Here is a 23,850-nt window from a genome sequence, read left to right on the forward strand (position 1 = left end):
CAGTGAACTTGTGACAATAAGCCTTGCTGAGGAACAGTTTGACCATAATATTGTCAAGGCTAGATTTTATTGCTTCGCAAAATTAAACGCAGCGCATGGCACTTGCAAACAAATTGTAAAATTGAATTGTTTATCAAAAGTTGTTTGCGACTACCGCACTCAAGCAAGTACCAGAGATCTACTACCTCAGTCCACTTGACGTGTCTTGCAGCGGCGGTGACTTTTCCAAACTCCCTCACGCGCTAAAATTGTTCGGTTGTTGGTGCCGCTGGACCGCTTCTACTTTGCAAAATTTCTCCGTCCGCCCAATCAGTTTCGTGCGTGATTTCATTAAGCATATTCTCGTTTTTGCAATAAATTCTCGCGGCATACATGCAGTGCAATAGCATTCGCAAGGGTAAGTGGTGATTTGCCGAGGATTTTTCAGGGAATATGGAGACGAAAGTGGAAAACATTTTTCCGGTTTTTTGCGAAAAGCTTAACCTTTAAATGCGGTTTTTGTCGACCGTTGTTTGCAGTAAATTGCGACGCTTGGGTTCTGTTGGAGAAGCTCCCGTCCGGGCCTGAAGGTCGATGTGTCTAGTGCGAGGGTACTTCAGCGGCGAGTTTTGTTTACATCGCGGGGGTTGGATTTGTTGGGGTCAAAAGCCTCGTAACTTTGTTCGGGCGGTGAGTGCGTGCCGGATTGCGTGTAAACAGACTGTGGCACGCTGGAGCCACGGGTCCGAGCAGCAGCTCGATTTGCCTGATTTGACGAGGCGATAAGACAATGAGATTGTGAGTACCCATGCCTGCTGCGCTGATCGCCCGTCAGTTTGCAATGGGTCCGTGGCGACAACGCCACTCATTCAATTCTATTTTTAGTCATTGCGCCGTGAAGCTTCCTGTTATCTCGTAGCAGCGGTTCTCCTGGTGGCTGACTGCGATGTGGAAAATGAACCGTTCAAGCGCGTCATCTTGTAAGTTGCAAGTGGGATTTGGGGGTCGTAGGGAGAAAGGTCCATGATCTCGAGATGGTTTCTGCATTCTGCGAATTTAAGCTACCCGAGTTGCCCCACGGGAGACCGGGAAGTCGGCAAAATGCCAAATGCCTTCATTCTAGCCCGTCATGCTGCATGTGCCGCCTTGATGGGAGTCACTATGGAATAAAGATTGCTTCGAATGACGATGTTTCAATGGAACATTGTTGTAGCTTTTAGTCATCATAAATCATATACTGTGAGCAATCTTCAAGTAAAATGCTTTTGATTTTATCCGCAAGGTTCAAGCACAAGTGATTATTTATGAAGATGCAAATCTGATTAAGGACTGATAGCCATGAGCGCCAACTATGTTCCTGCCTTTTGATAATATCGAATAAATACATCTGCATCTGTCCGAGAAACACTGCGGATATTATATTAGGCTGGGGAAAAACTAATGTCGTATTTGTGATCGAAATTTGTCGCTTTATTTACCATACTTAGAATTATCCGATTTAAGTCAAATATGCTCCGTTTTGTTCGCAAACTTGTTGCCATTTAGAAGGCAACTTCATTATCCCTCCCTTATAAACCCCCCCCCCCCCCCCTTTTTTTTGCAAAAAACTCAGCCAACCAGTTTTCGCAAGCCTCTTTTGAGACCAACTTAGTAGCACCAATAGCGTTTTGCATGGACCGGAAGAAATGGTAAACACTTGGTGCCAGGTCCGGACTATACAATAGATGCGATAGGACATCCCATCCGAGCTCCCGTAGCTTCTGGGGGGTCATCAAAGATGTGTAAGGCCGAGCGTTGTCCTGGTGGAACACAACACCATTCCTATTGACTAATTCTGGCCGCTTCTGATCAATCGCCTGCTTCAAACGGTCGAGTTGCTCACAGTAGAGGACCGAGTGGAGAGTCTGGCCATAGTTGAGCAACTCATAATGGATGATTCCCTTCCAAGCCCACCAAACACACAGCAAAACCTTCCTGGCCCTCAATTCGCGCTTGGCGATGGTTTGGGCCGGCTCGCCGCGCTTCAATCACGATCTTTTTCGCTTGAAATTATCGTACGTGATCCACTTTTCATCACCAGTCACCATCCGCTTTAAAAATGGGTCGAATTCGTTCCATTTCAGCCGTGCATCGCAGGCGTTGATTCGGTCCAAGAAATTTTTTTGCGTCAACTCTTGTCGCACCCAAATATCCACCTTTTTTTGGAATCCAATCTTCTGCAAATTGTTCCAAACGGTTTTATGGTCTATACCCAGTTCCTGGCCAATCGAGCAAGTGCTCACATGCCGGTCTACTTGGATGATTCCAACGATTTTATCGGTTTCTACGACTATTGGCCTACCAGTACGGGGTGTATCTTCGACATCCACTGCAACAGAACGAAATCGATCGAACCAACACTGTGCTGTATGAATCGTTACAGTATCGGGCCCATAAACTTCACAAATTTTTTCGGTCACCTTCGTTGCATTTTTACCTCTCCGGTAGTAAAAACGTAAAATATGACGAATTTCTTGCTTGCTGGACTCCATCTTTGATGCGCTATAACTTGACACTGAAACGTACGACCACAACACTGTCAAAGAGACACTTGTAGTGCAGATTGTCGTCTTCAAATCGCCGTATAGTATGACCCGATGCGATAAGCACAATACAAGATATGTTCAAGTGTCACCATCTATTGACAAAATACGACATTTCTTTTTCCCCCAACCCAATATTTTAAGTGAAATCTTGCAATATTTCCAGCGATTAAATTATTTGAATTAATTAGATGAAGTGGCGGCCTACAACGGCCGTTCTTTGTGATCAACCTATCAACGAACGTCTCAAATCTAAAATGTATCGAGTGTCGTACGTCCTGTCGCCATCTATGGTTCTGAGTGATATACAATGAAAGGCGTGACACGCCTTGATCACATTCAAAATAGGATATCCTCGATTGATATTGGTTTTGCACCTATCATGGAAAAATTGCGAGACAGGCGTCTTCGATGGTATGGGCATCTAATTCGCGCTAAAGGGAAGTTTTTTGACCAAGATTCGTCTGAGCATTGAAGTCGATGGCAAGCGACCAAAAGGCCGGCCGAAAAAAAGATGGTTTGATACGCTGGATGGTGATTTGAAGGCCTCCCGACTACATGCAGATCCGGCCTTTGATAAAATGGAACAATCGATCACGGCGAGTCGACCCTGTTAGTGAACGCGACAAAGGCTAAAGGAAAAGAAGAATTAGACGGTTTCTGCTTTTTCGGTAAGATTTTTATTCTATTCGCATATATCGATACTTGGGGAACCATTTTACCCCTCATCAGTGAGATGTGCAGGACTCCGCACTAAGTATTGGACTTCCGTAACTATAAGCTATCGGACTACCAATTGAATACCTTCGTTCGACACTCACCTTACCTTGGTGAGTGAATTTTCGTTAGCGCGAATTACGTGACCATACAATTGAAGACGACTCTCTCGCAATTTTTCCACGATCGGTGCAACCCCATATAGATTGCGGATATCCTCATTTCGGATGTGATCAAAGCGTGTCCCGCCAGTCCAACGCAAAATCTTCGTCTCCATTACCGCAAGATGCCGCTCATTGTTTTTTATAGTTGGCAAACATTCAGAACCACAGAGGGCGACACTGCGGCAAATTTTAGATTTGAAACCTTCGTCGATACGTTGATCATAAAGAACACCTGTTGTGGAACGCCACTTAATCTAGGCTGCGATAATGCGTAAACCAATTTCACAACACAGTTTTCCATTTGTTAATTACATTGACCCGAGATATTTAAATCGCTCAGTTCTGGACAAGTCAATGCCATTGACAGTGATTGTGCCGTCGATTTGATAGATAGTTGGTGCCTCAGACATGCACTTTCAGTTAATCCATATAAACCATAATGGCATTATTTACAAAAAGGAGAAAACTGGATGAACTTTGCCTTCCAGATGAGGGGTACAGCGTTTCAGCTCTCCGAAGAAGTGAAATACCTGGGAGTCACTCTAGATAAAAAGCTTCTTTGGAACAAACATGAATTTAAAACAAGCTCTCACACTTGTTATCATTAGGCCGATGTTTGCTTATGCATCCGTGGTGTGGCGGATCAAGGTGAGACAAAAAGGTTTGCAAAGAACTCTGTGTCAGGGTATTACCGCCACGACATCCGACGCCACTGTAAATGCAGTACTCAATTTGCAGCCCCTGGATATATGTATTCAAGGCATTGCAATGAAAGCTACTCATAGACTAATTCGACTAGATCTTTGCCAATCATCAACAATCCCATTCAAATGTTATTTACGTCAATTGAGTAGCTTTTCTATCTTCGCAGGAGTAAAAAGTGGTTCCCTTGCTAGTAGCCGATATGAAAAACCCAATTCTTTTATGCGGCATCGAGCTGACCTTGTTGATATTGAAATGCCGGCATCCTAGATCTGTCTCCTTATGTTAATAATCATTTCCCTTTTAAACACAAATACGTGGAGTACGCGTAAATGCAATCAATTGTAGCTTCAAAAACTTTTGCATTTAACCGGGCTGTTCATTTAGCCCGAACTCGGATAAATGCAATTTCGTGCAATTAATCATCCTTTATATAATTGCAAAATATAGCATTTATCCGTCAAGACGTGGATTCAAAAAAAAGCGCTAAAAAATCAGTGATTTTATTTTATTACATAAAAAAAAAACATAAAATTCAGTTCATTATTATGAAAATACTTCTAGAGCACAGAAAGTACAGATAATGCTTCAGCACATGCAGCAATTAGTTTTATAGTTAGGCGATGACGTCATCATTTTTTAAAGTTTGGGTGCAAATACAAATCATGTTTTGAAAATTTACCGGAAAGCCCCCTTAAGTTTATCCCAGGAGTACATCACCATAGACGATAATGCATGACGTAATTCTGGAAAGTTTGAAGGCAATCCGGCCATTATTAACAAAATTATAGGTCAAAGTCGCGTTCCAGGTAAATTTACCGAAGACATGTATGACGTCATCATCCTTTAAAGTGAACTTATATGAGCGACGGGGTCGAGGGGGACCTTCTAGTTTTCCTTTTTTGTCTTTTTTTTGCTACTTGCATTTCAGTGTGAATTACTTGAGGTAGATATGTGTACGTATATGTATGTGTGGCGCGGCAGGATTCGCAGCATTCGAAATTTATTTCGAATGTTGCGGATGCGAACGAATAGATGGCGCGGATCTATCCACTTTGCGGAGCTCGCCACGGGAGTGGAGGACCGGCGAGAAAAGTGTGCCATGAGTTAGGGGCAGAAAAGAAACACATGAAGCGAGACTCTCTTCTGCCTCTAACGAGCATACAGTCACAGTCACACAAATTATTTAATAAAGTCACACAAATTATTTAATAAAGTCTAATGGTTAAATATATCAAGTATTGATTGTAAAAACCCAGTCTATGTTCCGGTGTACCTAAAAGTGTGGTTTGCAGAGAAATTAATATTAAAGTTAAATATGCATCGTCATGCGGCAATAGGCAATGCTTGTTTATTTAGGGTGAACACAGTATTTACGTCGTTGATTTGCATCTACATATGTGAATTTTGACGTTTGACAAAATATGACGGAGTATTTTGTATTCTTAGCTATGTGCAAATGAAATATCGTTTCATACAGAGTTTCTCACATAAGATGAATACTAAACCGTTATAGCCGAAGCGCTCGGCTTCTGGTATCCCGATTTATTTTATGTCTATGGGACAATCGAGACCTAAAAAATTACTGGTCTATTGGTAGTTGGGAACCAAGTGGGTTTATGGTTGGACAAAACAATATTCTGCGAGAAAACTTGGTACCTCCAGAAAGTTTTCAAGTATCTCGAAGGCGGAATTGAAGGAACAATTAGGGGTTTGGTAGCATCATGATTTCCAGAAAGAAAGATGGTTCGAATTTAAGGATGTTGTGGAAAATTTTTTCGATAACAATAAAGATCCCAATTACAAAAATATTGTCAGAAGAATGCTAGTTAAACGTTTTGTGTAAAACAAAACCTTATTAAAATTGATTCACTATCTGTCTGACCGATCCGAATGAAATTTGGTGGACAGATGGGAACTATGAAATATCACGCATATAACGAGTGGCATAAATTTAAGTGGAGTTTAAAGGGGGGCTCCCCATACATGCAAAGGGAAGATTCAAAAATTTGTTTCACCGGATATAGTCGTGCAGGGTATCAAATGAAAGGTCTCGATTAGTACTTTCCACAATTGATACTAACTTAGTCGTGAAAAGTGCGCGAGTGAGGAGTCAAAATGTATGCACTTAAAGTGAGACAGGGCTCATTTTCGGAAAGTACCCAACCTAAAAATCCGAAAAAAATCAGGGTGGTGCGCTTAGATGAAATCTAGGCCTCAAAATATGTCCCATTCCGATATCTGCTCAAATAAATATACTAACAGTATATTGCCAACTTATAGAAATTTACTGAAAAACCCCCCTTAAATTCACCATAGCACTTCCGAATTTCACCATGGAGGACAATATTTCGTATATATGTGCTAAATTTCATGGAAATCTGGCCATTAACGCCAAAGTTATAGCAGTTCAAACTCATCAATTTTGTGCGAATTAACAGCACCCTAAGCATACAAATAAGATGCTGACGTCATAATTAACGAGAATAATTGATATTCGAGTAAAATATTAAAATTCCATTCAAGAAGAATCTAATTCTAATCTAATTCTCTCTTGGCATTTGCTAATAATATTGAACTCAGAGTGTGAAGTGTATGAGGTTGACTATTACCAATATAGGGATTTCCATCAAATGCTTTATTTAAATCGCTTTCTAAAAAATAGAGGGCAGTGGAATTTTTAGCTATGTGACGCGGTGTTCGTGCACTCGTCGCTCCTCACATCGTTGTTTCGGCCGGCTTTTTGGTTGCTTACCATTGACTTCGATGTTCAGACCAATATTGGTAAATGAGTTGTCGTTAGCGTGAATTACGTGGCCACATCATCGAAAACGCCTCACTCCCAGTTTTCCCACGATCGGTGGAACCCCATATCGATCGCGGATGTTCTCATTTCGGACGTGATCAAAACATGTCACGTCACCAGTGCAATACAACATCTTCGTCCCCATTACCGCAAGACGCTGTTCATTGTCTTTTATAGTCCGTCAACACTCAGAACCATAGAGAGTGACAAGATTGATGACATTGCGGTAAATTTTAAATTTGAGACGTTCGCTGATACGTCGATCACAAAGAACACCTGTTGTGGAATGCCACTTCATCCAGGCTGCGATAATGCGTGAAGCAATTTCATTACGAAGTTCTTCATTGTCTGATAGCACTGACTCGAGATATTTAAATCGCTCAGTTCTGGCAATGGCAGTAACCTGCCCAGAACTGAGCGATTTAAATATCTCGGGTCAATGCTATCAGCTAATTGGGAACTGCGTTATGCTCCTCACATAGGGAAACCCAAAACCTTTTATACCTGAAGCGTCAGGCTTCCGGTTTCCTGACTTGTTTCAAACATTAATAAATTAATGCAATAATAATCGTTGGCGCAACAATCCAATTGGATCAATGCCTTCGTAATGCAATGTAGGAGGCAAAGTGGTCAAGATAAAGGAGTTGTCGCCTTTTTCGCAATGGAAATTTTTATGGCTACTTTCTTCAGATCCAAAACAAAAGTTTATCTGTCCTTGATCAGCTACAGATCGTAAAATTTCATGATAAAATTCATGTACCAACTTGTAGGTAAGCAATGACCATACGTTTTCGTATGTATGATTTTTCTTATCTGTGTAACTGTATCAGGGAGATAGGTGCAATCTACGTGCATTTTTTCACTGATAGCCTCATATGAATTAAGATTACCTCAGTCGTTCGCAAGCAATAGTGGAAGAAACTTTAATTTTTTGAGAATTCGTTGGTTACGGTGTCCTAGAATAATAATTGGTTTAAATATGGATTTCCGAATCGGGAGAAGAGAAAAGGTAATTGAATGTGGTATTATGGTGCTAGGATAGGGATATGTATCCATACGCTGTCGGATTTTTAGTATCGTTACGGACGGCGCTTGCGATCAAGGAGACTGCTTCGAGGCAGCTCTGGTTTTGAGTCTATTCGATAAGCAGTATGCAAAATCCAAAATGATTCTGGGTATTTTTTTCTCCAAAATTAAATCCTAGTCAGTGAACGAGCATTTCTCGGTATATTCAGCAATTCATTTCTTCATCTCCTTATTGGAAATAAGTAATGTAAATCGCACTAATGAAACCTTCTTATCTAATATTTTTAGATGTCGGCAACTACTATTAAATTTAATCAGACGTTAACATCATGTGATCCGCATTATGAGCCGGTTCTTATCATCGGACAGCTTCGTCATCTAACTCTCCTAAAATACGAAGATCTTCTGCCAAAATTTGGTCATCGTGTCAGTGAAGAGAATTTCAAAAATGGCGTAAACTGCCTGCATCCTTCTCCCACAGACACTTGTTCATTATATTTGGATTTAGTCTCGATTGCAGCTCTTCCTCTGACCACTTCAAGGCATAACACCACAGCCCGATCACATGCGATAACGCGCCTTGTCAGAAGCAAATCACTAAACATTAGCGAGTCCATTGTACTTGTTTGCGAGAAAAAGGATGTGTTTGCAAGTGCATGTGCTGTTATACGTGCCTTCCCTCTGTACTCGCGGAAAAGTCTTTCAGACAACACTGTGACCACCGTCAGCATAGAGTTTATCATCATCGACGACTGTAATGTTCTCACATCTGGGCAGATAACGTCGGATGATATTGCTTGCTTGGAGGAAGCAGCAAGATCAATTCGGATGGCTGCCAGAATTGTCGATACACCATGCAATGAAATGAACGTAAATGACTTCATAAATGAGGTGAAAAAAGTATGTAGCGAATTGTCTCTGACGCCGACAATAATTCAAGGAGAGGAGCTGAAGGCCCGAGGGTTTGGTGGTATCTATGGAGTGGGGAAGGCGGCTAGTGTACCGCCAGCTTTAGTTTGCATTTCGCATGAACCCCAAGGTGCCAATGAAACCATCGCAGTTGTAGGAAAAGGTATCGTGTATGATACAGGTGGCTTGAGCATCAAGGGCAAGCTTGCCATGCCTGGAATGAAACGAGATTGCGGCGGTGCTGCAGCTATCCTTGGCTTCTTTTATGCAGCAGTTAAACGAGGCTTCAAGGATAATTTACATGTGGTATTCTGCTTGGCAGAAAACTCTGTCGGGCCGAATTCAACGCGGTAAGGATTTTTTATTTCAAGTTTCGTATTTATGTTATTCACTGAGAAAATGTTAACAGCCCCGACGATATCCATACCCTCTACTCGGGTCGCACAGTCGAAATCAACAACACTGATGCCGAAGGACGCTTAGTACTCGCTGATGGAGTTGTTTACGCCCACAAGGATCTTAAGGCCAATATCATTTTGGATATGGCCACACTAACTGGAGCTCAGGTAGCTTAAATTTGCATATAACCTTTATGATTTAAATCTAAATTGAAAACTTTGCTGTCTAGGGAATCGCAACGGGGAAATATCATGGTGCCATATTAACCAATAGTGAAGAATGGGAGTACAAATCATTGGACGCTGGTCGTAGATCGGGTGATTTGCTGTTTCCTCTGGTATATTGTCCAGAGCTGCATTTCTCGGAGTTTAGTTCGACTGTTGCGGACATGAAAAATTCAGTAGCTGTAAGTTTTTATCAATGTTGGCTATTTGAGTGGAGCAAGTTTCTTGAATAAACGCTAATTTTCAGGATAGGAGTAATGCGCAACCTTCTTGCGCTGGACTCTTTATAGCGGCGCACTTGGGTTTCGACTTCACTGGAGTGTGGATACATGTCGACATGGCGACCCCGGTTCAGAGTGTAAGCAAACTACGATTCCAATAAATATTTAGATGTATTGATTCATTTATTATAGGGCGAGCGGGCAACCGGCTATGGTGTGGCTCTTCTTCTGTCGCTTTTCGGGAATCACACAAATTGTCCAATGCTGAGATCTATTGCTCCGGCTGAATTCGAGCCGCCACAAAAGCGGACTCGTGTTTAAGACGGCCATTGTTTGAGGAACTGTTGGATATTTGTTATTCTCAGTAGTTTGAATTATGTAGAGAATATTATCCTTCGAAAGGAATGGCAAATTAATTGTGTTCGTGTAATTGTGCTATCATTTGTACTTTTTCTTTGATGTCGAAATTTCAATTGATGTTTGGCTATGTAGCATTTCATTCATTCTTTCTTATATGAAATCCCATTCAACATTTCTAAGTGGAAAGCAATAATAGTAATTGTAAACTGAAAGTGAGTGGAGGAATAAACTTATTGTAAAGCGAATGAAGACTGAATTTTTATTAGTAAGTGTCTGGGCAACCAATATCCTAGCTGAGAGTAATTTCCCTATGCCCAGTGTACTTAGTGAGAGAGGCTACTGAACATTAAATTTGAATTTCTATACATAGTATAGCCATAAGTTCTGCCAGTCGATCCGTATAGCGAGAAATGCTAGGCCGTCGAAACTGGTAACACTGCGCACGAAGAGTACCTGACCATACCCCACTTCGTCAGACTTTCAGGTTCCGAAGGTGAACGCGCGTGAACGACAACACGATCAAGCTCGGTAACTACGAAAAAAGAATCGCGAGTATTGCGTTGTACCAATGTGGGAATGCGCAGAAAAAGATTCATAGTTTATGACAAAAGCTACTGGTAAACGAACGATTCGTTTTTAGGACATTAGCTCGATACCGCAAAACAGCTGATTGATTGACAAGCCGTGGGAGAGGCGCTCGCACTCCGTACGTCGCTCGAATGTCATGCATATTGTGCGTGAGCGTGTTCGTGGCAATCCTCTTCGCAAGCAGAAACGAATATCGGCGGAAAAGGGCGTTTCAATTCGAAGCATGAGTCGTATTTTACAAAAAGATCTCGATCTCGGTGCGTACCGGGGGTGCGTTAGCCATATGTTAGCGCCAAAACTGAAGGAAATACGGCGAACTCGGTGCAAAATTCTATTTTCTGATGAAAAATTTTTACTATCGAGAAAAATTCAAACGACAAAATAATCCAGTATATGCTCACAATTGTTATGAAGCCAAAGAAAATGCTTCGCGGGTCCAACGTCGTCACCACCCGACTTCTGTCATGGTATGGTGGGGCGTCTCATATCACAAAGTAACTGATATTCATTTCTGTGATGCCGGCATCAAAACCAATGCGAAAAGATGTTAGAGGATGTGGTTGAGCCATTGAGTGAATCTCTATTCGCTGGAAAGCAGTGGTGCTTCCAGCAGGACTGGACGCCCGCTCACAAAGCCAAGATAATTCAGCAGTGGTTAGCGGCGCATGTTACTCACTTCAAGATCGCGATGAATGGGCCTCAGGCAGCCCAGATTTGAATCCTCTGGACTTGCAGCCTTTGGGCTAAGTTAGAGTATCGAACTTACACTTACATGAGTTTGAAGGCCAGCATCGTACGTGAAGCTCGAGAAATACTGCTTCATAGCGTGCGTGAAACGATCGATGCATGGCATCACAGAATTCGGGCCTGTATAGCTGCCAGCGGCGGTCACTTTAAATATTTTTTTCCGTTTGAAAGGTCTATCTTTCCCTTTTCTAATGGTGTACTTTTCGATTGTTTTGGTTTATTACTTCGTGAGGAATAAAGATTTGCTTGACTGATAGGACTTATCGCTATGTATATGGTTGCCATTTATCCCTTGGTGGGGTATAGTGTGCAACCAAACCCACGCGCCAGCGTTCGCGATTACCTGAAATGCGTTTCAGCTCTCCCCAAGACTTCCCCAGGCACCTGCATTCTTCCTCCACTGTTCTGCGCCAAGTGCCCTTGGGGTGACCCAACCATTCGGCCATCTTGGGAAAGTGGATTGCCAGTAATGCAATTGTCACTCCTCTTTAAGGTGTGACCTATCTTCTGCCTTCCGATCACAAGGTGTACGAGTGCCAGGCCTGTGCCTGGGGTGATAGCGATGGCGCTCTCACCTTCTGCAGAAAAAAAAAGTGTGGCGGGCATCATCCATCACGTCCTTGAAACAAATGCACTCAGGCGAACGTGATTTTTCGATTATGTGCAGGTAAGATTGAAAATACCCATGTCCGTTGAGCAGTTGGGTTAGATAGTAGTCAACTTTATTGTGCTTTCGATTGAACCACGGCCGCATGTCTTTTATAAGATGCGCGGTCCATCAGAGAGTATGGGCTCTTTCTTCGTAAGCGACAGCTTTCTTATTTCCCTCGCCCTTTTCGAAGTATATAAGCCTGCGCTCGTCAGCATAGAGAGCAATCGGAGGAACTCCCGCGATCATCATTACAGCTGGCTCCGAGACAGTATAATAGGCGGACACAACTCGCAGAGTCCCTCGTCTTTATACGGTACATTTCCTTACTGAGGGAGTCGGCCCATACTTCGGAACCGTAAAAGAGGACTAAATCGCACTCATCAGCAAGCGACGCCTGCTGGATGAGGGTCCTCCGACATTCGACATCAGCCGGCAAATCGCAAGCATTCTAACCGCAGTTCACCCACCTGAATAGGGAGGACTGTGGGAACCCGCTCTTTGGTCAGCAGAGCGACTTCGATTTTCTCCAGAGCTAGGGAGAATCCATGTGCGTACCCGCCGCATCACCATTCCCATTGTGCGCTCATCTTGCTCAACCGTGCGTGCGGTAACCAGTGCCGCAACATCATCCGCGTACCTGACCAGACACGATTCATCAGGTATCTCGAGTATTAGACTATCTTATAATTCATTCCAAAGGTCCTATGTTACATTTATTCGGCGCTGTCCTTCTTTTGTCTTGTAGAGTTGGGCACCCTCCATCAATATCCGCAACAGGTAGCCTGGAGTATGGAAACGATTTTCCAGTTCCTCAAGCATGTTGTACCACCTCACCGAATTGAAGGCGTTTCTTACCTCGAGGATCACAATCAGCATCACTTGCCGACAGTGGCTATTGTGTGCCTCAGTCAGTTTTACCACTTGGTATCCAGACCTTATTGAGCGAGCTGAGCGTATTCAGTCTATCAGGGCATTCCCATACCAGTTTAGAGTTCACCTGGTTGGACCTAAGTGCCTTGATCGCTGCTTAGCTGTTTTGCCCTCTGTAGTTCCTTTGAAGATTAAAGGAGGCACATCTGTCTATGGGGTATATTTCCGCCTGGAGTATGCTAGTGTGCTTACCTATTGGCTCCAAGTACATTTTCCTTGGACTAACGCTGGCGCTGGCTCTCTCTACTATGAGGGATCCGTCAGTGTACCAAGTAATCAGTTGCTGATTTAAGCTGTACGTCACAACCACGCTCTCCCAATTTGCCTTCTTACTCTAAGGTGTTTCAAACTTCTTATCAAAGTGAAACCTCCTTATCATGTTATCCTTTGATATCAATCCTTCGGGCTACCGCCTAGAAAGAATATCAATCATCCTTCGATTTAGGCAGTTCCCCGCCTCACTGATACTCCCGGCCATCCTGAAGATTGCCCTCGTTGCCTGCATCTGTATGTGCAGATGAAGAGGGGTTAATCTCAGAAGGACCTCCAATAATGCCGTTGGGCCTTGCCCTTGTTGCATTCCGACAAGTATTTCCGACATGCGTCTTCTAGAGTAATTTTTGGTCTAGTGTAATTCCCAAATATTTCACCTGTGTTTCTTGTTTCACCTCTATGTTATGCAACTTTATGCCTCTGAGGTGATCAAGCGTACGTTTCCTAGTGAATGGTACTATGGTGGCTTTGTCTGGATTGGTCCGCAGTCCCGCCTTCCTGCACAGTATTTATTGGCACGTTCAGGAGTTCGTCCACTACCATACTCCACATAAGCTAATACAGAGCAGTTTCGGTTGACCGTCCTGCCCGGTAAGCGTGTTGACACTGATGTAGGGAATTACGCATTAGAACGTTAGTTCTAATATAGTTGTCTGTGACCTTCTCCATCGTTTCGAGAATGAAAGATGTTAGTCAAATTGGCCTGAAAGATTTAGGGTGAAAAGGATCCGTTTTACCCGTTTTTAAAATAGAGACCACTTATGCCCGCGTTCATGCCGTTGGTATATATCCCAGGGCTATGCTTGCTGCTGCTGCTTACCACCCTTAGAAGAGACCCTAGAAGGCCTTTCTGAATTAGTGCTGGGAAGCTGCAATCTACTCCGGGGATTTCAGTGGTTTAAAATTTCCCACCGTCCACCTTACCCTAATTTCCGGGCATACCTTTTTTGCTAGTTTTCAGTTCTCCTTTCTTTCCCTTTTATTCGTTCTTTGGGGTGGGTAATGAGTTTTGAGAAGCAGGTATACTCTGTCCTCCTCATTATCGGTAAATGTCCCATCCTCCTTCTTCGAAAAGACAGAAAATATTGCCCCGTATTTGGCTACAGCTTTGTAAAGCAGGTTGCTTCTGTGGTTTGTTCGATCCCTTCATAGAATTTCTTGAAGCTGCTCCGTTTTGCTTCTCTGACCGCGTTGCTATATGCAGTCAGTGAATTTTTGTACGTTGGTCAGTCCCCGGTTTGTTTTGCCCGGTTAAAGAGTTTTCGTACCTTCGCTTTCATTCTCGCTAAGTTCCTATTCCATCAGGGTACATCCCTTGATGATTTGAATGTCTTAGACGGACAGCTGACCTCATATGCGTCAATGAAGACTGTGTTGGGGTTTTCCACCACTGTATCTAGTTCCAGTTCGCCCCTCATATCACCGCCCCTTGAAGGGGAGCGAACTGTCGCTCAGGTGCGTTACATAGGAATTCCAATCCGTTCTTCTGAGATTCCTTATTATTTAGTTTACCACAATGGAGTTTACCACAATGTCGAACCTGATTATTCTGTGATCAGACATAGAGAGCTCATCCGATACCCTCCAATTCCTGACCAGCAAATACTCTCCTAGAGTTGTGCTTAGTACCTCTTGTCTAGTGCTGGTCAGGAATGTTAGAGTGTATTTTTAATTTATCGCCAAGAATAAATTCAAGAAGGTACTCACCTCTTCCATTGGTGTCGCGCCCAGACGTCGTGATGGGCGTTGGCATCGTAGCCGAGGAGAAGTGGTAACGCCCTCTTCTCACAATACTTCACTAGTTTAGCGACTAGCTCCAGTGGAACCCGTATGTTGTCTCCTAGGAAGTAGCCCGATGTCACGACTGCCTCTCAAGTGCTCCTCCGGGGTTCCAATGAGTCTTGGATAGCCATTAGGTCAGGAACTTTGAAAGACATTTATATTTTAAATTACGTTTGAGAATTATTCAAGCTCTTGGTTTTTCGCAGGAGGAGTCCCAAATTTCCTTCATGCTTCCTCCTGTTGTTTGGAGCTCTTCTCCACTGTCGGAGTATCACACTCCTCCTCCGAGAAGATCTAGGTCTAGGTCGTCCAGGTTCTGCTCTTTACTAGGCGGCAGGTCTACTTCCCTGACTGACCCAGTCCTTTCCGCTTTTATGACTGCCGAGATTTCTTCGAAGATATTGGTATGCTTTTCACCCGTTGCCTCCTCCGAAGTGTCTCTCCTCGACTTTTCCCTGTGCACGCGGTATGTTCTCAAATCGATAGTTAATATGGCAGCTCCGATGTTTAATTGCCTCCAGGGATCGGTCATCTACCCCGGTAATGAGGAGTCTACCTTTGCCCTCCACCTTGCTTCTGAAGACTCTCCATAATCGCGTATGGAGATCCTCATTCTGAGCGATTAGGAGGTCCATGAGATCTTCCGTCTCTGTTGTTCCGGCTTTCGGGAGAAACACTGTCACCATGTGTGCCCCTGATATATCATCCCCAGCACATGTTGACAGTTCTGCTTCTTCCCAGTCTGGTGATTTAGGAACAATGGTTCTAAGCCACTGTACAGTATCTTCGTCGCGTGTGATCTGGGCGAAGGTGTATTCCGGTGAACACAAGTTTCGCGGTCCATCCATTGCACATCTGCCTGACGACAACGTCTTCGATAGTTTCCTGCTCCTCACGAGTGAGTATTTGTTCGGCAAACATTTTAAGTCGAATGCTCTTGACCGCACTAGTGGAGCTAATGGCGGGCTTCCTGATTCGTGCCTTCACCCCTGACCTACCCGAGTGTACTCCCCTCTTGGGTTTAGGATTGAATTTTTTGGGAGTATTCCCGCCACTTTCTTGGCTCCGATAAAGATGGCTTAGGTCTATCGTGAGCCTTCTTAAGGGTCTCTTCTGGTTTCAGGGCTTTCTTCAGTTAACGCGGTACCATTTAACGCCTGCACCAGTGAGACCTGTCTCCTTCCTGACGTCTATTGATTTCAGATGTGCTTTCGCTTCTTCGCTTTTTCGTTGGTAGTTGTCCTCGTAGTATACCAATGTTGATCTTGGATTTACTGCTTGACGTCCTAACTTCTCCCTTTTTGGGTATAATCAGCTGGTTCTCAGTATTTTGGAGATGTGCCTCCGACTGGTTTACCAATTTGTGTGCCCATACGGCTTGGCCCCTGGAAAGCCACACATCACCCTAAGGGAGAGACAGCTCACTCTCAGAGAGAGATAGGCTGGCCACAGCGAGCTATATTTCTGCAGTGCACTGTTTGACCCAAATAGTTCGATCCTTTCCTTCTTCTCTTATCAGAACTCGCTCTATTTTATTACGACAGTATTGATTTTGAAAACAAGTCTTCATTAGAAAAAATTCATAAAAATGAAGGAAAAGTATCAGATGGTTCACCGCATAATTCTCGGTTATAATCATAATTTCGTCAAATTTTCAGATTGTCCACTGCAGGTGGCAAAATTATTTTAAGTTTATCTTAAATTGGATTGCAAATTTTCTTGATAACACCCTGATGAATGAATGAATGTATTAATCATCAAAATTTTATAAATAAATTCGATGACAAATAAACCTTATCCTGTTCTGAACTTTGCACTGGAGTTGGGGTTGCAATATAAGTTAATCGCAAGGCATTTCCTATCGCCAACATGAGTAGCGCTCCTTTATCTCGATCTTGACTCCATCCGAAAAATAGAATTCGCGATTGACTTCAGGCCATAAAAGTGATATCGATAATATTTCGGAAGATAAGGATTGCGTGAGTAACACCTGTGGGGTGGGAGTAGTTAACATCGTCTATAAACGCTTATAAGCAGGTTGATCGGAAAATTCAATTATTTATAGCTCGATAATACTCACGAGACGTATGTAGATAGGTAAATGCAATTTCAGTGAAATTTTGTAGCTTTTAGACAGTCTCTATTGGTTTATTGCTAGTAACAGACGTGAGTAGTGATCACGTGCTCACATTTTTTGCAGCTCTGTAGATTTGATAGAGATTCATGTGTTGTAACAAGTGGTTGACTTAGAATTTTGAGGTGAAGTGCATTAACAACAAAAAAGGAAAAATGGTGTGCGGTAAGTAGTTACAAACATGTGATCTTTTATTCATCCCTTCGAAATTCATTTGAATTATAATTCACAAAGTGTAATCCAGTAAAGTCACCCAAGGGCTTTGAAAAAATGGACCATCTACCGAAGCCCACATAATGAGAGCTTAATATCTATAGTGTTCCAATTGTGACGGATCCAATTAGTTAGGGGTTAATCTATTAAATTTTATCCTTCAATCTTTGATTATCTGAGAAAATTTTGCGTATCTGAAGAACTGGCTTTTCAAAGTAAACTTTTAAATTGAGGTACACAATCTGTTCTTCATTGTGGTATATGCGTGCAATTTTAGAAGTTTTCAATCCTCGGTATGGATTTTTGTTAACTGTAAGGACCAAGTTATATATTGCTTTGAGAAGTGCTGCCTCATAGGAGTAACTACTAATATTAGATATCAACTTATTCATCAGCAATTTGAAAGATATATTAAGAGAAGGGTCTGAGGTAGATCACCACATAGACCTTACTTTGCTGTAGGTTTTCGAACCAGGGCAGAGTGGAGGACCGGCAATGTATTGCAAGGTTATGGCACCAACGGATACATACACGTTAATTTAGTCATATGGCCCCCAGAACTCTCCAGTGTATAGTGTATAAGTACAGAGAATACTGGACGTTTGTCGATGGTTGGGTCATGATCCAATCCCCAAGCATAGCAAAACCATTCTGACTGGCAGCCAAGCGGCGATGTAGGCTTTGTACTCAATGACAGTATCCTTCAGGCTGGCAGGGCAGTGCAAAAACGCGCTGAACAGTCTGGGTTCCCGGCCATAGGAACATATCATAGATGGGAATGGGCGGCTTTTGGCGATTCCTCGGAGGACCACTGTCAGGAGCAGAATCGACTTGAACTACTTAGCAGCCGCTGACTTCAGATGACGAAGACTGACGACGTGCATCAACTCAAGGAGGATGTAGCTCGCCTATATAAGGACCCGATCGCAACAGCCTTACTGCTACGGAGAGCTGGAGAAACCCTAAGACAGTTCGTTTAAGATGACCCAGACATTGGTCTCTATTTGCAGGGTGGGAAAACTGCTATCCACTGGACGTCTTAGATCTTACTATAGCCGTCATGGTCTCAGGAATTTGTGGCATGAAAACGATGGACCGTGGCACTATTTGGGTCCTTCAGAGCGGCCTACCGATACCTTTCTTGAAAAATTTGCTTGAAAAGTCTGCACGACTCATTGTGACAGCACATTACTAACCTGCAATCCCAATAGAGGGGGGAAAAGTGAAGTGCAAAGGATTCATGTCATCTCCAGTGAAACACCCATAGGAAAAGTAAATACATTCAAGAAAAAAATTTCTATCGTATCGTACACCATAGCAGAAGTCATTGTTCAGAATGCAACGCACACAAGAAACCAGAGGAACTTGTTCAGATCACTTAACGAGGTGAGGAAAAAAAAGCCCATTTGTGGCCCAAAATAGGGGTGGCAGGATACCCGAAACAAGAAACTAATAAGGAAGAGCAGTTCAATAAGAAATCTTCGGTGGATGGCTTCGGAAGCCCAGTGCCGGTGGTTTTGGCGTGTGACTACCCAGGCTCCAGCAATCCATATCCAATGACCATAGCACCTCAGGAATGGTAAATTTCGTTACTATGGAAACGAATGATACATACGTAGAGGGGAGAGGAGAACTGGCCTCAGTTTTTGTTTATCTTCCTTTTACAACATCGGGTTTTTAAAATTTGAAAAGGTCATCAATCCCACGCCTAGATGCTCAGGCGATGCAGGACAAAATTCAAATTGAAAGTAGCTCTTATCTTATTTAGTGATAAAATATGAATTAATTAAGGAGAGGAAGGAAATCCAATAGAACAAAAGGCCCAAAGTGAAAAGAGCGTAAGAACGTTTGGTGAGAAAATGATGAACACCACAAAAATGACGCCTTCTCAAAATATGAAATCAGATCTCGGGAGACCTAAAAGAGGCGTGATCCATTAGACAAAGTAATTAGGCGATAAAATTCCAAAATGCAAAAAGGCTCTATTCCCAAGAAAATTAAATTAAATTAAAAATTAAGATATAAAATGGAAACCCAAAAATTCGGAATATTGCTGTGGACGAAGACCGATCTGGAAAACGTCCAGCGGCGGATACGGACAACTATGTCCAAATTCCCAATGCATAATCCAAAGTCTGTCGTGGAGCGGATGAACCTGCCTCGTGACAGGAGGAGATAGGGGCTTGGTTGACGTGGCGGCACAACATCATCGGCAAGTCGACTCGTTGCACGCTTATTTTTACAGCAAAGAGTAGGCGAGTCCCTTGCAAGCGGCTGTCTTTAAGGCAGACTGTGTCCACTTAACTTGACGGACCGATCTTTCAACCCTCTGAATGGGGTAAAGTCGGACCAAGAGCGGATGTACTTGATAGTTCTGCTTACAGCATGAATTGGGGCTGGTAAGTTGTAACTGATCGTCATATAACGCACAACAAGCCTGACGAACTGTTAGTTGACAAGACGGGTCGCTCAGCGTATATTACTGATGTTGCTATCCCCCACAATAGCAACATTGAAGGAAAATACGGCTCGGGAAAGAAATTTGGCGTCTCGAGCGGGTGGTTGTAGTTCCCATAATATTGTCAGCTACAGGTATTGTACCTAAATTTCTCATGGCTGTCCTGAGACTTTCGCACAGTCGCGCGAATACTTGAAAAAAAAACAAGAAAAAGTTTGCGAAATCGACCTTTAAAGTTGGTCCGCAAAACTCACGTTATAGGGATATCTTCCAAAATAATGGCCTGAGGATGCCAAGAAAGGGTGGGAACCACAGTGGCCGCGTTTCACTAAACATCTGAGGTAGGAGGAACAATGACGGAGGAGCTTTGCCCATGATATAGGCACAACCACAATCACCATGAGCCTCCCACCGAAAATAATCGGGTCTAAACATATCCGCTACGATTTTTTCTGGAACGCATACTCTCAGAGGTCTAGTCCGATTTCTATGGTGCCAGATAACCTCCGGTGATCCTTCCTGGCAAGAGCCACTTCAGATGAGTTCCTCTTAGACTCGGGTCTGTTCGCCTGTCTTCAGCCGGTGCAGAGGATTGCAACGAAACCCGTCAATCGCCACTCTGCTTACAACATAAGACATCACGGGACAGCACTAACACAAAACAAAGAGGGATTCCCTTCGTCGTCTGGAAGCAGCAAGCGTCTGTAGCAAAGGTACGCCTCTTCTGATTTTGTAGGCTGTGTCATTCCGAACCACCACTAGATTAAGACAACAATACCTGCATGGCGTCAGTCGAAACCGTACGCCGAACAGGAAGACATGCTAAAAATGCCATTCGTTGATATGCGTGGAGCTCCTTCTCTAAGAGAAGCTAAATAAACATTATTAGGACTCTGCACCGTCGATTAGAACAGTTTATAAGTGGTTTCAAAATTTTCGGAGTGATCATTGGGGTTACTACTCAAGAAATCATTGACATAATCCATGATATGGTGATGAGTGACAGAAGAGTGAAGGTGCACGAGATTGCTAGTCCTGTGGGTATTTCGAATGAACAGGTACATCATATTTTGTATACACATTTGGACATGAGAAAGCTAGCCCCAAGATGGGTGCCGCGATTGCTCACGATTTACCAAAAACCAAATCTGAGAAGTGTTGCAAGGACGGCTTCAAGCTGTTCAAGAAGAATCCGCTGGACTTTAATCGTCGTTTCGTCCTGTGGATGAAACTTGGAACTAGCAGTACACTCTTGAGACCAAGGAACAATCTAAACAATGTTTTTTGTGATTCGTAAGGAATAACCCTCATCGAATATCTGGAAAAGGTTACAACTATTAGAGGTGCATATTATTCATCGTTATTGGACCGTTTGAAAACCGAGCTGCAAGAAAAACGCCCATGATTGACACACAAAAAAGTCCTTTTATATCCCAACAACACCCTAGCTTAAGCCTCAGCAGTTGTGGTGGCAAAATTAATGGAAATAAGGTTCCAGCTCGTTTCATACAGAACCCCCCCGCGCCCCCCCCCCCGCTCCTTTATTCTCCACATTTGGCTCATTTGGTCTACTATTTGTTCCCCAATTTGAAAAAATAGCTGGCGGGAAAAAGGTTTCATTCAAATGAGGAGGTGATTGCAGAAACGAATGGGTATTTTTCAAACTTGGACAAATCCTATTATTCGGAAAGAATCAACAAACTAGAGCAGCGTTGGACGAAGCGTATAAGTCTAAAAGGAGACTATGTCGAAAAATAAAAAAAGGTTTACCCCACGCAATTAGTAGTAGTTTTTGTTTTTGCATGAACTTTACAAACGACCCTCGAACGTCACTGTCTTTCGGTATTTAAGATTCCCTTTGTTTAACTCCATCATCAGGTTCCATATAAATAGATGTGATAGATCCCTGTGGCCAGCCACGCTCCGCATTCGCCCTCACTTCTTAGACGAAGGCTTTCCTATCGTGGAAGCAGGTCTTCCACCGAGCTAATTCCTGACAGCCACCCTCACAATTTAGGTAATCAAACAGGCTTTTGAAATCTGCAAAGATCCCAAAGACATATTTGTTAATACAACAGAGAACAAAGTTTTTGACACGCAATAAAACGTCCATGGTGGAGTTGCCAGTTTGGAAGCCATACTGCCTGTCCGACATCAGAGGGGATGTTTTCAACCTCAGCCGCTGGACCATAATCCTAGCGCCGGGAGAAGGGATATGGCCTTGTAAGATCGAGGATTACCCATATCCTTTTCTGGTGGCATCAGGAGCGCAAAAATGCTGGCAGTCTTCCAGAATGCAAGGCAATAAACCTCCCATAAAGAACAATCATATAGACCCTAGATATGAGATGGGATGCCCGCCAGATAGCTTTCTACATTTCACCAGTCAACCCTTCCCAGGCGGATGACTTCCGAGTCATGAGCCTTGGCGTTCTTCTCAATCTCGTAACACTACAGAGGAGGATTTTTTGTTAATCGAAAATATGACAAACATGGATTTGTCACATGCACTAAATGACAGAGCAGTTTGTCACATCATCAGCTCCATTATCGATTCGTTGATGCTAAGGGTCATTACGATAGTGATTCGTCAGTGAACATTTTTATCTAGAAAATGCCCATACTAATAGTATTAGTGAAATCGTAAAGAATTTCTAAGGAATTCCTTCGTGGAATGCAATCCGCGTCATATGGTAGTAGTAGCTAGGTTGACTCTATCAAGACATTCCACGAAACCCCTCTTAAACTTGGCTTAGTTTTCGTATTGCAGTTTAAAAAGTATGAATGAATAAGTTTATTATTATCTATTTTCTAAAAATTATATTTGTTGCTTCTATTCCAACAACGAAAATACTAAGCGATATCTATTGTATGGCGAATTATTGACAAAGTTTACGACTTGTTCCTATGTTATTATCTATGCTCTGCAGTTCGATAAAATAAGCCCCGACACCTATAGCCTAATATTATCGCTAATTAAAACGTAACCTATCGATGAAACGCTTATACCTGACTTCAAACAACCAATTAACGGGCATTTCTTTCATGAAAAAATTCTGTGGATGTCCTGATTCATCATTTCGTCTATCTTATCTTAATCCGAAAACGCCATTACAGTAGTTGGGGCAAGAAAATTTGTAGGAAAAAATTATATCAATTTGTGGATACCCCTGATTAATACTATCGCGAAGTTTACTAGAAATCGTAGCGTGTTTTTTCTAGCTTTTTAGGTTGGAGCCTCAAATCTATCTTTGGAGCTTAGAATAGATTTTAGGTGGCTTGATCGCACGTGGAGGTGGAACAGTTAGAGAACGAGGGACGAAGGGTGACGAATCATATGCACATCAAAAGCATACATCTAGCTTCCTGCGACGACGGGACGCGGCTTTCTAACTGAGTTCCTAAATTTTAGGAGGGGTGGAGGGGGTGAATTGTTCATTTCAGGGCCGTACAGAGATAATACGAGCCGGGGTGGAAATTATGCCGGTCTGGGGTGAAACTGACGCGGGCTCACTTGTTATTGCTTCTGTCCATTGAAATTTCCATTTCGAGTTCGTCTGGTCACCCCTGTCTTATCAGACTAGGTTTCGTATTAATTTTTCTAGCGATTGCATATCAGATCTAGGTCTCTCAGTCATTATATGAGCAATGGAAAGTTGGTATTTTGAAATCAAACGAAAATAAGCGCTGAATAACAGGTAGGATGAAATTATTGAAAGGAGAAGAAGAACAAACCAACAAAGCCAAAATACAAGCAATTTGTCAAGCTAACCCCTCCGCGACGTCTCAGGAATTTAGAGCAAGCCGCGGACCATTATTAAATGAGATCGACATTTGAATGAATGGCGAACATTTTTATTTTCACTTAGTGAGTATTTTTTGTGCTAACAAATGTGTCCTGGGAATTTTTCTGAAAGATCCGTTCAGAGAAGCACAGCAGATTGATTCATCCCTTCAATAGCATATAAACAGTATCTTGAGAGG

The 23,850-nt window shown here is 42.8% G+C and overlaps 2 protein-coding genes across 4 annotated transcripts in view; both read left to right on the plus strand.

Annotated features, from left to right (window-relative positions):
- Positions 1-197: 197 nt before the first annotated feature.
- On the plus strand, positions 198-10,334 carry LOC119651709 (probable aminopeptidase NPEPL1). Of its 2 annotated transcripts, none has more exons than XM_038055422.1 (6): positions 198-397; positions 8,265-9,235; positions 9,295-9,451; positions 9,514-9,690; positions 9,756-9,866; positions 9,922-10,334. In XM_038055422.1, exons 2-6 carry the CDS (start codon positions 8,265-8,267, stop codon positions 10,048-10,050), a joined length of 1,545 nt encoding a protein of 514 aa, XP_037911350.1. In that variant the 5' UTR covers positions 198-397; the 3' UTR covers positions 10,051-10,334. The 2 variants fall into 2 exon arrangements, with proteins under 2 accessions (XP_037911350.1, XP_037911349.1); XM_038055421.1 differs by lacking the exon at positions 198-397 and adding an exon at positions 7,841-7,959.
- A 6,710-nt stretch (positions 10,335-17,044) lies between these two features.
- LOC119652368 (glutamyl aminopeptidase-like) overlaps positions 17,045-23,850 on the plus strand; it is a 29,588-nt gene continuing 22,782 nt past the window's right edge. Inside the window, exons 1-2 of one of the 2 annotated variants that reach the window (XM_038056461.1) lie at positions 17,045-17,158; positions 17,262-17,360. In XM_038056461.1, the coding sequence (XP_037912389.1) occupies positions 17,351-17,360 (10 nt within the window). In that variant the 5' untranslated portion in view covers positions 17,045-17,158; positions 17,262-17,350. Of the gene's footprint in view, positions 17,159-17,235; positions 17,361-23,850 lie in introns of both variants that reach the window. The other variant, XM_038056460.1, reaches the window with a different exon arrangement.

The sequence above is a fragment of the Hermetia illucens genome, chromosome 3 (assembly GCF_905115235.1).
Source record: "Hermetia illucens chromosome 3, iHerIll2.2.curated.20191125, whole genome shotgun sequence".
NCBI lineage: Eukaryota > Metazoa > Arthropoda > Insecta > Diptera > Stratiomyidae > Hermetia > Hermetia illucens.